The following is a 12,827-nucleotide window of genomic DNA, read 5'->3' on the forward strand; positions in this document are numbered from 1 at the left end:
GTCCTAGTCCTGGGCCCCTTTTTCTAGCAGGCGCTGTTTCATAGTTTGATCGGACCCCCGCCACGTAACTGTCTCGGACGGCGAGCTCCGTGTGCTGAGTGGCCGTAATGGCCTGGTAGCCACAGTTGCGCGCGAGGGCTTTGAGGTCGCATAGGTAATCATCTAGCGACTCCCCGGGGCGCTGGCGGTGAGTGGTCAAGACGTGTCGCACGTGGACCTCGTTCACAGGCCGCACGTAGAGGCGTTCGAGTAGTGCGAGGGCCTCTGTATAGGAAGCGGCTTCGTCGAGCTGGACAGAAATGCGATGGCTCACCCGTGCGTGGAGGAGGCTCAGCTTCTGTTCGTCAGTAACGGATGGCGTAGATAGCGTGGCAAGATAGGCCTTGAAGCATCAAAGCCAATGTGAAAAAATGTATTTCGCCTCCGCGGCCTGTGGATCGAGTTCCAGTCTGTCAGGTTTGAGGGCTGATTCCAGAGTAGTATTTTAAGCTGATTAAATTGATGCGACCATCAATTCACTCGAAGACACGTGGACGAATAAACCGTGGTTTTAATCAGCTTAGAACTGTGCCTGCCTGCGACCGGTACAATACTGAAGGCGGCCCCGCAGGTCAGCTGCTCTTATACTTCCTCTAAAGGGGTGGAGCCATGGGCGGAACGCGTACATGCCCCAACATATCCCTCTGTGGGTGATGCCACACAATGGCCCATAGGTGGAGCCCACAGGGTTAATAACATAACACAATACAGTGCAGTGGTGAATTATCAGTAATTATACATTCACCACATTAACGTACATGCTAGCAAGTTTGAGTTGTTCGGCCATAATCCCGTGTATGATGACACTACCAATTTAAAGCAGAATTATTGTGCAATTCTCCACCCCCTCCAGATTTCATAGTTTTTAAAAAATCACGAGGAGGCAAAGGCTAGAAAAATAAATGTAAAACTTTTGAAAAAGAATAAACATGCTCAAAAGGGTAGTTTATCTGACATAGAATAAAATCAAAGTCAAAGTAACAAAATAACAGAATAGGAAAAGGAAAAAAATGTATACACGAGGGGAAGTAGTTACTTTTTTTCACATCTCAATATGCGAGTTAAGGCATTGTCAAAAGTATCCCATCCAGCAAGACAGTTAATTTCCTACTAGTAGTTAAGTTTTTGTTTCATTTCCAAGTTCAACTAAAATAAGTTACAAAAGAATGAACGTTACACAAAGCTTGAGCTGACAAAATTGTTAGTTAAGTCATAAGTCTATTGTCTCTTATTGAGGTTTATAAGATGATCAAGAGAATAGACTATAGTCCTCTTCCTCTTCCGAGTAAATAGGTTAGGGAGGATCAGGGATCACAATTTTAAGTTATATAAGGTCAGATCGAGGTTAGATATCAGGAGATGATTACTTTCCCAAAGAAGGAACAGGCTATCAGCCCCTGCTGTGGATATCTATTTGCTGAATTCCTTCGAGCAAGAACTAGATTTATTTCTGGCTGGGTCAGAGGTAACCTCTTAGAAAAGGTAAGTACCGTAGAGTGAGCTCCTGGCCGAATTTTAATTGATTGCCTCGGGGGTTGGGGAGAGATCCTCCAGTTCTTTGGGAATACACCCAATGGTCTGAAAAACTGGGATACAAAATAACTCCTAATGAAGGTGAATGGGCTTTGGTCAATGACATTACATTTGTTTTGACCTCTTTGACAATAGAAGTAGAAAATCATTGTTAGGTTGCCCACTCGCACTGTTCAATCAGAGAAGGTGAAATCTCAAGCACGATACTTCAACAAAGACAGAAATGCTGGATACACTGAGCAGGTCTTGCCGCACCTGTAGAGACAGAACAGAGTTAACGTTTTAGGTCAATGATCTTTCATCAGCACAGTTCTGATGCTAGGTCACCCACCTGAAATGTTATCTTTGTTTCTAATTCCACATATGCCAACTGTTTCTGGCATTTTCTGGTTTTATTTCACATTTACAGCATCCGCCGTTTTTTGCTTTTATATGTCAACACCTTCATTGATCTCCGTTTACTGGCCTGAGAAGTTTCGAAGGAGTAAAAGAAACTGATGGGATATTTAGTCAATTTCAGTTGTGAGGATTTACAGGGATTGCAAATGGTACTGGTGCTTGCTGACGAGAAAGAGTAAATATCAGTCAGGTTTCCTGCTCCTCATTGTCTTCAGTGAACTTGGTATCGCAGTATACATCGCAGTATACCTTTGTGGACCTCACCAGAAGTTGAATAACTTCTCATTGCTCATTGGCCTTGAAATTACACTGCAGAACACTAATGTGCCAACTCAAATTTCGCCATTCAACATTTTAGGAAGTGTTTTAAACCCGTTATTTTAAACAATTTAACAGTTTAATGGATGTAATCTACTATTCCCATGTATAATTTAAGGACCATTGTATAGTCCCACAAATGAAGAATGACCATTTGGAGAAGTGCTGAAGTATTGCAAGCCAAGGAATTAGAAACGAATGGGATCATTTTGACCCCAAAATTCATGTGTGTTTGAGCTGGATGGGAAGGTAAAACATAAAAGAGCTCGAACCCAAATCGCTTCAAATCTGCCCACATCTGGGGCGAAATTCTCCGTAATCGGCGCGATGTCCGCCGACTGGCGCCAAAATTGGCGCAAATCAGTCCGGCATCGCGCCGCCCCAAAGGTGCGTAATCCTCCACATCTTGAGGGGTCGAGCCCTCACCTTGAGGAGCTAGGCCCACGCCGGACTGATTTCCGCCCCGCCAGCTGGCGGGAAAGGCCTTTGGCGCCCCGCCAGCTGGCGGGAAATGACATTGCCGGGCGGCACATGCGCGGGAGCGTCAGCGGCCGCTCACGGCATCCCCGCGCATGCGCAGTGGAGGGGGTCTCTTCTGCCTCCGCCATGGTGGAGACCATGGTGAAGGCGAAAGGAAAAGAGTGCCCCAATCGTGGGCCAGGCCACCGTGGGGGCATCCCCCGGGGCCAGATCACCCCACGCGCCCCCCCCCCAGGACCCCAGAGCCCGCCCGCGCTGCCTTGTCCCGCCGGTAAGAGAGGTGGTTTAATCCACGCCGGCGGGACAGGCATTCCAGCAGCAGGACTTCGGCCCGTCCAGGCCAGAGAATCGCCGGGGGGGGGGCCCGCCAACCGGCACGGCTCGGTTCCCACCCCCGCCGAATCTCCGGTGATGGAGACCGGCGGGGGCGGGATTCACGCCAGTACACGGCGATTCTCTGACCCGGCGGGGGGTCGGAGAATCCCGCCCCTGGTTTTAAAGGAAGTAGAATAGCTAAGAGCTGCATTCTCCGATCCCCAGCCATGTGTTTCTCAGCGGCACGCTGTTCATTCTCTGTTCCTGCCACTTGTCAATGGGATTTCCCACTGAAGCCACTCACACCATCAGGAACTGCAGGCCGGGGTGCCCTGCCAGCGGGAACAGAGAATCCCAACGACCCGAGAATTCCTGTCTAAATGCTTCTTCAGTACAGCCTGCGGACCAAGAGGAGTGCTTTTTGCCAACCCTCCAAGAAAACCTTAAAACCTCCCCGACAATTGGACACCCCTGTGATTCCTCCCTTACTCCTCCTCCCCATCGTCACAACTCTCCTCCTGACTCCCATCTCTCTCGCTCTGATCTCTCTCTGGCACTCCCATTTCTTATCTGATCCTCCATATCTCAGTCCAATTTCTACCTCCAATACCTCTATGGCACACATGATCATATACCCAACTATCAGTACGGCAGCGCAGTGGTTAGCACTATGGCTTCACAGCGTCAGGGTCCCAGGTTCGATTCCCGGCTGTGCGGAGTCTGCACGTTCTCTCCGTGCCTGCGTGGGTATCCTCCGGGTGCTCCGGTTTCCTCCCACAAGTCCCGAAAGACGTGCTATTAGGTAATTTGGACATTCTGAATTCTCCCTCTGTGTACCTGAACAGGCGCCGGAATGTGGCGACTAGGGGCTTTTCACAGTAACTTGATTGCAGTGTTAATGTATACCTACCTACCTGTGACAATAAAGATTATTATCCTCATGGCCCTTTTAAGTCTCTACTCTGAACAACAAGAAACTTTCCTGTTTCTGGGTTTCACTCGCTTCCACAGTATGCCCCATCTGAAAGGGAGTCAAGCCTTCAATCAGACTGGCTTCTAGGCAGGGAATCAGCTGAATGAAAAAAAAAAACACTTGCCAAGATGTTAAAACTCCACAGAGTCTCAGAGACCGTACCTCCTCCTCCGAGCGCGGAACTCCCATCCTCGAAATGTCAAGCCCTATTCCCTACCATAAACCACCCCATTCAATGGATGAGCAGCTAAAATTGTCAGCTGAGAAAAGAAATAGCCCTCTGACTTGGGGTCTTTAAACTTTTAAAAGTAAAGTACATTAATTGCGTAAAGTACATTAATTGCGTTGCTTAGAAATGAAGTGGTGTGGCTTAAATGATGTATGATTATCTGGTGATTTAAACATCGTTAATGTGCAGCATAACTAGGACAACAAGCAGCCCATTGTAATAAAGGAACTGATGTGTGCCAAAGGCATTGGTTTATAAAATCGAAGCTGGAAAATTAGTAGGCAAATATCTCCTGTTGCATTTTCCTAACAAGCAGACATCCTAAAGTAAGAAAGAGTAAGAGGATTAATTTCACCTTCATTTACTGCATTGTCTGTCTGTGGACGGATATTCTCAGGCTTCTGGAAGTGGCATTGAACAATTAAAAAAGCCGCTTTTCGAGTTGGACCAGCTGGGCTTTGCCTGCCTGTCAATTTTGTATATTTGAAATATAGATTAAGTCTTGATGGTCATGCTAATTTTCTGGACAATTATCTCCTTGCAATAGAAAACTACCAACATGAAAGTATGTAATTCTTTGATCTAAGAAACAAAATGGTGCAGTACATACACAGAGCAGACAATATTGTAATCAAAATTTTGTCCTGTGTGAATCTCTCTACATTAGCCAAATCATATGATATCTGGATTTGGTTATTTCATCTGAGTGCTGTGACGTATATTCTCATATATTGACTTGCCACAGTCATAGAATTGCCATAGTGCAGGAGGAGACTATTCGGCCCATCTAGTCTGCACCGATCCTCCAAATGAGCACACTATCTAGGCCCAATCCCCTACCCTATCCCCGTAAGCCCACTTAACCTTTGGACACTAAGGGGCAATTTAGCATGGCCAATCCGCCTCACCTGTACATCTTTGGACTGTGGGAGGAAACTGGAGCACCCGGAAGAAATCCACGCAGACACGGGGAGAATGTATAAACTCCACACAGACAGTCACCCGAGGTTGGAATTGAACCTGGGTCCCTGGCGCTGCGAGTCAGCAGTGCTAGCCACTGTGCCACTGTGCCGCCCTTAACTTTGGAATCTCATTGTATTGGTCCAAGGTTTTGTGATGAATGATAAAGCAACCCATTCACTTTGCTCACAAACCTTTTGAGAGGCTTTGTGTTGCAACTTGTTGATGCTGAAACTCTGATTCGCTGTCGGGGTATATGGTATGTGAGATCAGGCAACCAATCAAATTGAAAAGTTCTCTGAGATAAGAAAAGTCTAAAAACTGGAAGTTTAAAATGACAGTTTGCAGGTGGGGGGGATCCATAATAATTTCCCAGGTGGCTGCTCTGCTACTGCATGGAGGTTGGACGAGGCTTTGGGTGGCTCACCAGTCCTCGCCCTATTTGAGGTCTTGGCCACTTATTGGCCAGATAAGGGCTATTCTATTTCCAGCCTGGAAATTCAGGAGGAGTTCAGGAGCAGAGGTGATGTCCAGCAGGTCACCCTGATCTGACCTCTGGCAGCAAGTGGGCGGGTACTTCCCTCAAGGACCCTCTTTTGACATCGGGCAACCCCAAGGTCTTCCCCTTTGTGGATGCTCCCTCCACCACGGCCTGTCCAACAAGGCTCCGCCCCTCTTCCCATCCTACCCGCCTTCTGGCCACACCTTCCTGTGAGAACACCCCTCTCACCAACCCCTGATCCTGACCTCTGGGACTTTGAATTGGAGGACTATTTCTCGTCCTGGTCCTGGCTACTGCTGCCATTAGTGCTGCGTGGACTATCTGATTGGCCGGCAGCTCTCCGAGGTGAGACTTCCACCTGAGTGAAGGTCAGAAGTCCCATGTTCAGACAATTAACGCTCCTCATTGTGGGAGTGCTGAGATCAGCGAGGATTCATTCCCCATCAACAGATGGTAAGATGGGAAACCCCACACCCGAAAAATCCTGCCCAATTTTATTTTATTCATTTACAGGATATGGGTGGTGCTGGCTAGGCCAGCATTTAATGCACATCCCTAGTTGTCCTTTAGAAGGTGCTGGTGAGCTGTCTTCCTGAAAAGCTACAGTCCCCGAGGTGTCGGTACATAGAAACATAGAAAATAGGAGCAGAAGGAGGCCATTTGGTCCTTTGAACCTACTTCGCCAGTCATTATGATCATGGCGGATCATCAAACGCAATCGCCTAATCCCGATTTCCCCCTATATCCTTTGATACCCTTCCACAGTGCTATTGGGAAGGGAATTCCATGATTTTGACCCAGCGACAATGAAGGAACGGCAATATATTTCCAAGTCAGGATAGAGAGTGACTTGGAGGGGAACCTCCAGGTGGTGGGTTTCCCAAGAATCTGCTGCTCTTGTCCTTCTAAATGTTAGTGGTTGTGGGTTTGGAAGGTGCTGCCTAAGGAGCCTCGGTGAGTTGCTGCCGTACATCTTGTGGATGGTACACGCAGTGGCCACTGTTCATTGGTGATGGAGGGATTAAATGTTTGTGGAAGGGGGATCAAAATAATAGGCTGCTTTGTCCTGGATGGTGTTGAGCTACAAACGTTGTTGGAACTGTGCTCATCCAGGCAAGTGGAGAGTATTCAATCACAATCTTAATCATAATCTTTTAATCTTTATTATTGTCACAAGTAGGCTTACATTAACACTGCAATGAAAAGCCCCTCATCACCACACTCCGGCGCCTGTTCGGGTACACAGAGGGAGAACTCTGAATGTCCAATTCACTTAATAAGTACGTCTTTCTGGACTTGTGGGAGGAAACCGGAGCACCCAGAGTAAACCCACGCAAACCCGGGGAGAACGTGCAGACTCCTCAGAGACTGTGACCCAAATGGGCATCGAACCTGGGACCCTGCCGCTGTGAAGCAACAGTGCTAACCACTGTGCTACCGTGCCGCCCTGACTTGTGCCTTGTTGATGGCGTACAGGCTTTGGGGAGTCAGGAGGCGAGTTACTCGCTTCAGGTTCCCTAGCCTCTGACCGACTCTTGTAGCCACAGTATTTATATGGCTAGTCCAGTTCAGTTTCTGGTCAATGGAAACCCCTAGGATGTTTTGAGTGGGAGATTCAGAGATGGTAATGCCATTGAATGTCATTGTAAAATCAGGTACAGAAAAAAGGGGAAAGAATGATGTCAGCAAGTCATCTTTTCAGATTGGAATGTTACCGGTAGGGCTTCCAACATAAACTGGAGAAACACCAAGCTTCATTGGTGCAATACTTATTTCCTCGTGCCACTGATATTAGGGGGAAGACAGGGCAAAGAACACTAACTCATCTTATGTTCCATACGATTATCAGCACAATTCAGCATCACCTTAAATAAAATTAGGGATGACCTAAAACATTCCAGCATCTGACTATCTCCTCCTCTGATGGCAGATTAGCATAATCTTCAAAGTGTACTATCCAAGTATGCACAATCAATCCAGGAAATTTAACATGCTCCTTCATATTTCCCCAAACATGATTTTAAAAATGTACTTAAGGATGTAAGCCACTATTCAGTTCCAAAAACACAAGTGGATTGGCATTGCAGTGCATTGCGGTAAAACACTAAACACTGCAATAATGTTTTAGTTATCATTTTATGAAATTGCTAATGTGAAGTAGAAATTAAAGCAAACAGCAAAACAATGCTCAACATTCACTCGAGTGCTACCAATGCTGGTAAGTGCATTATTTCTATATGCTGCCTCTAAGGTTATGCCAACACCATGGAATAGCCAAATTACCCTTGGTGTGTAGGCCAGATTATCTAAAAAGAATGAGCCAATCTTCCAGGTAGCTTAATTGAGAAGAATAGGTGTCCAATAAAGAATAATTTTAAGGAACTCTTTCCAAATTCTTTTGAAGAGCATTCCTAATTCACTATTTCTCAGTCAATGCATCCAAGATACAATATTTATGGTAAATGATCATTTCTGTGGTGTATTTCATTTATCACCCAAAAACCTTGCTAAGTGCGCTCCAAAACACACAGAGCAGCCTCTGTTAAAGAACTGACACCTTCTGTTAGGCTGGAAAGCCTGCATTTCAGTCACAAGATTGCTTATAAAGCCACCCCTTCCAATAATACAACCTTAAAGCTCAAGTTCAAAATAAAACTGATTGAAAGCAGATATTTTTATTATTCTTATATTAAGAAAATTACTGTGCTTTTCCTTTCCTTCCTTATTGCTCTCTGTGGCAAACTAGTTCCAAACTGTACAGCTTTATGTAAACCACGTCCAATGGATTCAATAAATATGCACAAACGCAGATTGCAACAGGTTCTAATACTTAATTTTCACTTCTGTCTTGTTCACACAGAGTGTACACCGTTCGCTGCCGAAAGTCAGCACATAAAGCTGTACTCTGTCTTGTAATTGCAAATATCCCTCATTCTGGCAATGTAACGCCATCTAGATATATTTGCAAGCTATGTCACTGTTTCATCCATAAATTAAAATGCACTTAGAAAAAGATCGAGTGGGCTTCTAAAATGATTAACTATTGGTAAACCATTGAATCGGAGGGAAAAATCCATGTATTTATTTTCCTTTATAGTTTTTTAGATACTCAACCGCAAGGGATTCTATGTTTCCCTCTGCCTAGCAAGAATCTCTGCACAGCAAAGCTCACTATGAGCAAAGAGGCAAAATAACATGCTTAGTGAAACAATATATAGTCTATATTTTTACGTCTCAGTTAAGAATTAACAATCATTAATTTAATAATGAAACATAGAGAACAGAAGTAGCTGGTAAGGAGGTGCAGAAGCATTTACAAAAGTAAAAAGAGAAAAGAATAAAAGTACCATAATAACTACAGTACCAATTATTTGTTTCGATACAAGAATACTCATATAGCATTGTTTCTCTAATGGACTACAGAATATTTCATCAAACCCACATTGCTGACATTTTATTCGGATGTTAAAGGATTTGGTTTTTACTTACCGGAGCAAATATCACCATACACATTTACAGAAAAAATTATAATCCAATTTCACGCCACAAACAAACAGGGTCTGGCACATACTAAAATTAATGGTTTCAAAATCTTTCCGCTGGACAGTTGCTCTTGGATCCACTTTAGGAATATATGTGGAGCAAAAAAAAAATCAACGTGAGACAAAGAAAGGTATTATACCAAATCAGGCAGCTGCCTCAGTTGTATTTGTTGAGGGCAGAACATGCACACTACAGAAGAAACGCTGCAATCTTACTGGAGGAATCTGTGTCTGCAAAAAAATGGGCAGACTTTTCAGAAACCACAAAGCTCAAGGCAGCTTATAAAGTTGATCAAACGCAGGAACGTACTCAATTCAGCGAGGAAGTTTTCTTGCATCAAGGCAAAAGGAAATTTGGTGCACTTTATTCAACAGTAACAGTAGATAATGTTTCATTTTATGTTGAAGACCCAGCCAGAAAATAATTAATTCTACTTAAAATATTTGCGTTCATGTCTGAATGCCTCGCTGCACAATGTTATACTGTAGGGTTGTCAAAGAGGTTACTGCTGTTTAAAAAATGTTACAGAATAGAGACAAAGAACAGAGTACATCAAATAGACAGGAAACGCTGCGCTACTTAGAGATTCTATCAGACATGTATGTCGATACCAAATACTTTATACGTGTACATTATAGCGTGCGTGTAATGCTAGGATTTAAGGGTCTTTAATTAATTAAGGTTAACTGTACACTAGCTTTCAACAACGGTATATATAGTTATTTCTTGTCAGTGACAACTGAATTTTCAATTGTAATAATTATCTCATAATTATTTAATGCTGAATTCAACACAGATGCAAAACAACTGCATATTGAAAAGTTGATGATGCCATCCATCGATGTCGCCAGTGCACAATGAACAACAAAACTAATAGAAAAACATCATCAATTTAATAAAGCCAGCTCTACAAATGCATTAGGTCACCGTTGAGTTCAAGGAAGTGGCCAAACAGGAGCGCAAGAAAACAAAAGGTTTATTAACGTAGAATGAAGACTGGGTGACAGAAGGACTACTCGCCCCCAGCCCACACTCAGGCCGGGGTTTTTATGTCTTGATTTGCTCCCCCCCTGATGAGGGAGCTCTGACCCTCAGGGGGAAGCTTGTACACCATGAAATTAATGGGGACCCTAATTGGCCCAGCCCCCTGGGTCTCGTGTAGGTTACAACAGTCCTCCTCCAAGTCCGAAAATACGCCCGCCATAGGTAGGTGCAGAGGAGGAACCCTGAACCGCTTACCCTGTAGCTGCTGCTCAGGAATCGTCGGGTAGGGTCAGGCACATATACCAGTCAAGAGACCAACGTTTTCTCGTCGAGCATTTTGGTGATACCAGCCCCGCTGGTGGGTCGTCTGGAGACGCGTTCCTGGCAACATCGGTGGTGACACCTCCATCTTGGAGTCTGAATCATTGGCATCTGACATCTCAAAGTCAAGATTCTCGTGGATTGGCATCTGAGGCAGCGGTGGGATGTCTGGGGGTCACGCTGGGCCTTCTAAAAGGGCATTGCTTAATATGGAGCCTCTGCTGCAGAGGTGGTCAAGGTACCTGTTCAATTCACAGTCCTGCACACAAACCTGGTTGATACTGACCTGGTCTGCTGAACAGTAGTGGCCAGGTCACATTTTGAACTGTTTCCAAAGTTTTGTACATGGACTGCATCACCCGCTGTGAACCGTTGGGACAGGGCATGCCCACCAGGGCCATGCTCCAGATGTTCCTGTCTGCAGCGTGCCTTCCCGCCTATATTGGGCAGTGGTAAGACCAAAGTCAACAACCTATAATGAGCTCCACCGGTGCCACGCCGGTGTGGTGCGGTAGCAGAAGAGAAAATACGGCAAATGCATGTCGAGGGACCCTGTGGTCTGCTTACTTATCCCATGTTTGAATGTCTGGACTGCCCACTGAGCCAAACCATTGGACGCGGGCTGATATGGTGCGGTGCGGACGTGGTCTACTCCATTTGTCCTCATCAAAGTCCTAAATTCTGTGTTGGTAAAAGGCTTCTCGTTATCAGAAATCAAGACCTCTGGAATGTCGTGGATACTGAACGAGAGCCGAAGCTTCTCGGCCGTCTCCTGAGAAGCCATCGACGGCTTCCGGTAGATGACCAGCCACTTCGAGTGGACCCCTGAAAAGGGCTGCCAAAATCTGCAGGGGGCGACCTCTTTCTCAAAGTCTGAATCATTGGGGTCGACGTTCTTGTGAGATGGTGTCTGAAGCAACGGCGATGGCGGCGGGGTGTCCAGGGGCCATGCCGGGACCTGTAAAACGCATTGCTTAATACGGAGCTACTGCTGCAGAGATGGTCAAGGTGCCTGTTTGATTCCCAGCACACGCAAACCTACACGATATCGGCACGGTTTCCGAACGATAGTGCCCTGGACCCATTTCACACGGTCTCCAAAATGGTGGCTGTGGACTGTGTCGCCCAGTGCGAACTGTCAAAGCGGGGCATGCCTGCCAAAGATGGGTGGCCCGGCTACTCCTAGAGATGATGCTGGAGGGAGTTTCTGCTGTTCCAGGCATATTCTCCAGTATTGGACGAGTCGCTCGATCTCCGCGTGCAAGCCTGGCCATCACACCTAACTACGGGCAAGTCTCGTCATTTTTGACATGCTGGGGTGCCCATTGTGGAGGTCAGCCAGGAGGAGGCCTTGCCTTTTGTGGTAGTATGTATTAGGGGTCATGTGGGACTGGAAGCCCTAATGTCATTGGCTGACAGATCCCGGGTCCTGGTTGGCCGTTGACCTCTAGCTCCGCCCTGAAGGCGGAGTATAAGAAGCCGGAGTTCTCCCCCGCAGGCCATTCTACTATCGAGCTGCGGGAGAACAGACACGCTTAATAAAGCCTCATCGACTTCACTCTATTCGTCTCACGGAGTCTTTGTGCGCTACAATTTATTAAGCGTGCCTAAAAAGGACTATGGAGCTCAGGATCATCCCGGAATGCCTGAGGATCAGCCCCCACGCAGTGAACGTGGCAGCAGCCTTCAAGCACTGGCAGACTTGTTTCGAGGCCTACCTCAGAACGGCCACCGGCCGGGTCACAGAAGACCAAAAACTACAGGTCCTGCACTCGAGGTTAAGCACGGAGATTTTCTCCCTCATCGAAGACGCGGAGGATTTCCAGACGGCGTTCGCAGCACTGAAAAGTCTCTATGTCCGCCCAGTTAACCAAATCTACGCTCGTTACCAGCTCGCGACGAGACGGCAAAGTCACGGAGAATTGATGGACGAATTCTACGCCGCGCTGCTGATTTTGGGACGAGCCTGCAGCTGCCCTTCGGTGAACGCAAATGAACACACGGACATGTTAATGCGCGATGCTTTTGTGGCAGGTATGAATTCCTCCCAAATCCGCCAAAGACTTCTAGAAAAAGAGTCGCTAGGACTCTCAGAGGCACGGGCCCTCGCAGCCTCCCTAGACGTGGCCGCGCATAATACCCGCGCCTACGGCCCTGACCGCGCGGTGGCCCATTGGGCTCCGTACGTACCCGTCGCGACAAACCCACCACCCCCCCGGACACCCCACAGG

At 46.5% G+C, this 12,827-nt stretch overlaps 1 protein-coding gene across 2 annotated transcripts in view; it reads right to left on the minus strand.

The window, feature by feature from the left end:
* The window catches only part of synpra (synaptoporin a), a 556,562-nt gene that overhangs the window by 201,993 nt on the left and 341,742 nt on the right, over window positions 1-12,827 (minus strand). The window contains exon 1 of one of the 2 annotated variants that reach the window (XM_072472345.1): window positions 9,238-9,461. The exons of the other annotated variant lie outside the window; for it this stretch is intronic. Within the exon in view, the coding sequence (XP_072328446.1) occupies window positions 9,238-9,261 (24 nt within the window). The 5' untranslated portion in view covers window positions 9,262-9,461. Of the gene's footprint in view, window positions 1-9,237; window positions 9,462-12,827 lie in introns of those variants that run through there. 2 annotated transcript variants of the gene reach the window in all.

This window comes from Scyliorhinus torazame, chromosome 13 (assembly GCF_047496885.1).
Source record: "Scyliorhinus torazame isolate Kashiwa2021f chromosome 13, sScyTor2.1, whole genome shotgun sequence".
Lineage (NCBI taxonomy): Eukaryota > Metazoa > Chordata > Chondrichthyes > Carcharhiniformes > Scyliorhinidae > Scyliorhinus > Scyliorhinus torazame.